Source organism: Crotalus tigris, unplaced genomic scaffold, assembly GCF_016545835.1.
Source record: "Crotalus tigris isolate CLP2741 ecotype Arizona unplaced genomic scaffold, ASM1654583v1 scf7180000017715.14312, whole genome shotgun sequence".
Lineage (NCBI taxonomy): Eukaryota > Metazoa > Chordata > Lepidosauria > Squamata > Viperidae > Crotalus > Crotalus tigris.
This window is the reverse complement of record NW_024096586.1, coordinates 1,949-5,887: the sequence shown is the minus strand read 5'-3', so window position 1 is coordinate 5,887 and position 3,939 is coordinate 1,949. Positions and strand designations below refer to the sequence as shown.

General features: G+C 47.1%; 1 protein-coding gene across 1 annotated transcript; it reads right to left on the bottom strand.

The window, feature by feature from the left end:
* Positions 1-415: 415 nt before the first annotated feature.
* On the bottom strand, positions 416-3,224 carry LOC120306049 (transcription elongation factor A protein 2-like; the record flags this gene model as incomplete). Its single annotated transcript, XM_039338649.1, has 2 exons — positions 416-586; positions 3,063-3,224. Coding segments are annotated over 2 exons (333 nt in total), but the record flags the coding sequence as incomplete, so codon positions are not given.
* Between the last annotated feature and the right edge of the window lie 715 nt (positions 3,225-3,939).

Sequence of the window (3,939 nt, the reverse complement as noted above, 5' to 3'; positions counted from 1 at the left end):
CAACCAGCACCTCCCACACCTTCCCTGTTATTATTCAGCCCAGGCGTGGCTTCCTAATGCCTTCTCCTTTGCCTTTGGAGCTGCCCCATTGCATTCCTCTGTCCTACTCGCTTCTCTAGCCTGTGCTTTCGTGCATCTGGGATTTGTTCCAGCTGTTCTTCATCACTGTCCAACTCAGGCTCCCAGCACAGCTGTGTCTCAGCCTGAGCATGAGTAGAGGGGCCAGGCTCCTCGTCTGACTATAAGTCTTGGAGCTCCTCAGAGCCTTCCTCTAACTCTGATGTCACTCCAGGCCCCTCCTCCTCCTCCTCCTCTGATTCCTCAGACTCAGCTGCCGGATCCACTGGCTGGCGAGGAATCACAACACCAGGTTCCCTCTGGAGGAAAGGGAGATTTTGAGCACTTTGAAACATGATCAAGAAAACCCGTGAAATCTCACCTGAGTGTAGGTGCAGTTCTTTTTCTTGCACTTGCCACAAGTGAAAAGGTCTGTCTGGGTCCCTCCAGTTTTGGCCATCTGATGCTCCCGGATGGCTTCCTTAGTCATGGCTTTGCGGATCTCTTTCAGTTCATTGCTGGCCATTTCCTGTCCAGGAAAGAACGCAAAGGGTCACTTCAGTACCCAGCAGGCAAACGGGACAGCCGCCTTTGAAGGTAGAACACAGAAACATTTTAAACATTGAAGGCTCTTCATCCCAAAGTGCATAGCTAAAGGTCTATGGGGACAAAAAAAACCAATAACTGGCACTTATTATTCCCTTAAGGCAGGGGTCCTCAACCGTGGCCACTTTAAGACTTGTGGACTTCAACTCCCAGAATTCCTGGCTGAGGAATTCTGGTCCACAAGTCTTAAAGTGGCCAAGGTTGAGGACCCCTGCCTTAAGGGAATAATAAAGCGAGTCACAAGGCAGCCGACAGCGACAAGTTCTAACGTAGTGGCCAAAATTGTGGAAACCTTTTGGGAAAAGTGTATTTTTGAGGTCTGATGGCTAATACCTTTTTTTGGGAGTAGTACCATAAAATTATATATCAATGGAAAGATAATTTAATCATGAATGTAATGCAACATAGTGTGTTCAATTATCTGTACTGTGTTCTATGAAAAGTTATAGCCAAATAACCAGAAAAAGGAAGCACAACTTGCTTAGGTTGAGATCAGGTAGCTTTCCTTTACCTGATTGTAGCCAATGAGCATGAGCGTTTGGAGAGCCAATCGGGGGTCATCTTGTTTTGGCAATAAGCCAATCAGATCACAGTAGGATTCAGTTATTGATGTCATGTATTGAAGCTGAGAGGCGGACATTTGTCAGTGTGTTATGTGATCGCTGTCAAGTTGGTTGGGGTTTTTGTGTTCTTTCATTTAGTGAGCTTGTAAAACGTAATAAAATTAAAGTAATGGTGCAAAGAGTTGACTGGTCGCCCAGAAAGCAATGTAAAATAGAATTATTAAGTGAACAAGGCTACAGTTATAAAGAAATTAGAAGAAAAATGGGTGGAAACTTAACCAAAGGTGGCATTTAATACCTCTAATACCATTTTCTTGAACACAGGTTCTCCTCAGGGCTGTGTCTTAAGTCCGCTGCTGTTCACCCTGTTGACCCATGATTGTTGTGCTAGGTTTGCCACCAACCATATTGTGAAGTTTGCAGATGATACAACAGTAGTGGGCCTTATTCAGGATGACAAGGTGGAAGCTTACCGCAAGGAGGTTGAAGGGTTGGTGAACTGGTGTAAGGAAAACAGCCTAGTTCTAAATACTGGAAAAAAAACAACATCATTGTTGATTTCAGAAAAGGCAGGCACAGCCACCCTTCTCTGTGCATTAATGATTCACCTGTGGAGATGGTTACCAGCATCAAATTCCTGGGTGTGCAGCTAACGAGTAGGCTGATTGGTTGCTCAACAGTGAAGCGAGCACAGCAGCACCTGCATTTTCTGCGCCGCATGAAAAAAGCACATCTTCCTTCCCTTGTCTGACCACTTTCTACAGGGGACAATCGAGAGCATCCTGTCATACAGCATCACAGTCTGGTTTGGAGGCATCACTGCTTCAGACAGGAAGGCGGTGCAGAGAGTGGTGAGGACAGCAGAAAAGATCATTGGCTGTTCCCTCCCTTCCATCCAGGACATAGCACAGAAGCGCTGCTTGAGCAGGGTCCGTAAGATTATCTGGGACACTACACATCCTCTTCACGACCTGTTTTCCTTGTTATCTTCTGGGAGGAGGGGGCTTCGTGGTATCCGAAGCAGAAATCCAGATTCAGCCAGAGTTTCGTTCCATACAGTATCCACCTTATGAACTCTGAAGCTTCCTCCTTCCGTTATGTATTCAAGATGGACAGTGATTAATAGTTGTATGTTACTTATAAGTAAGGGTGTAAGTCTATACATATGTTGTATATAGTATGCTTAAATGTGCGTTATGATGTGTACACTTTGAGAGCAAGCAACTAAATTTCATTTTTAAATGAATATAAAAATGACAATAAAGGTTATCTTATCTTATCTTATCTTATCTTATTTCTACTGTACACTTTTCCCAAAAGGTTTCCACAATTTTGGCCACTACTATAGTTTGTGGCTTGAGTACCAAAGAATGTCAAAATACATTGAGCACATTCAACCGTGTTACTAACTGAACCACTGCAGTGTTTTGCTTAACGCATGTGACAAGAAAAGTCATAAAATGGGACAAAAATTCACTTAACAGTCCCGCTTAGCAACAGGCATTTTGGACTCTGCTGTGGTTGTAAATCAAGGACTACCTGTACGTTTGCTTCTCAGTGGAAACTACTGAGGACTGTAGTAGCCCAGCAATAGATCAAATGGATCCAATACAGATGTTTTAAACCAGTGGTTCTCAATCTTTTCTTTACGGTGGGCCCCCTTGCAATAACCTTTTGTGGCCACGGACCCCCAAGACTTAAATGAGGATTTAAAGCTTAACATTTCTTCAAAGCCTTTGCAGCCCCCCCCCCGTGACACGCAGATGTCCCACCCCCCCCCCCAGAGGTCCCTAGACCACAGGTTGAGAACCACTGTTTTAGCCTCCCCCCCCTCACCTCTGAGGTCATCACTGCAATTTGTTCGGGGGTGATCACTCCACACAAGACATTCTTTCGGAGGTCGGGATTCTTGGAGTCCTTGAGGTTGGAGAGACGGCTCCTGATCCGATTTTTATACTTCAAGTCCGTGTTCTTCACATCTTGGAATATGAGTTCAGGTGCCGTTAAGGATCACCAACACCGAGAGGTTTGTGTTTACTGTAGCTCCAGCAAGAATCTTATCAACACATCAGGAATGTCTGTGGAGGCTAAAACATATAAGGAACAATTGCTGGAATTGGGTATGTCTAGTCCAGACATGTCAAACACAAGGCCTGGGGGCTGGATGCAGCCCGCGAAGGGGTTTCATGTGGCCTGCGAAGCCATCCTGGAAACAGTGAGGGAACGGCCCCCGCTGCCTTGGCCCTGACCCAGGCCGGACGGGAGCCAATGTACAATTTTGTGGTGGCCATCTATGCTGAAACGCATTCAGTCTTAGCTCCACAAGGCCGTCTGGAAACAGTGAGGAAAAACCAGCCCCTGCCGCATCAGCTCCACCCCCTGGGTGCATGCTGGGGAGGGGTCACCCTTTGTGAGGAATGAAGAAATGCACCATGGCCTGGAAGTGGCCAGCAAATGGCCCTCACCTACTTCACATATCCGGCTTGATGGGCTCCGGCAGAGGGTTCGGCAGGCAGTGAGGCTCCTCCAGTGGACCATGCTTTGGTCCCTTCTGCCAGACCCTCAAATCTGTCCCACTCCTGCCCAGGCCCCCACAGGCACCCTTGACGCGAACGATGTAGAGCTGGCCACACCCACCCAGTGGGCCACACCCACTCCATCTATGCCCACCCAGTAGGCCACACCCACCCGCCCCCTCCCCAACCACAATGCT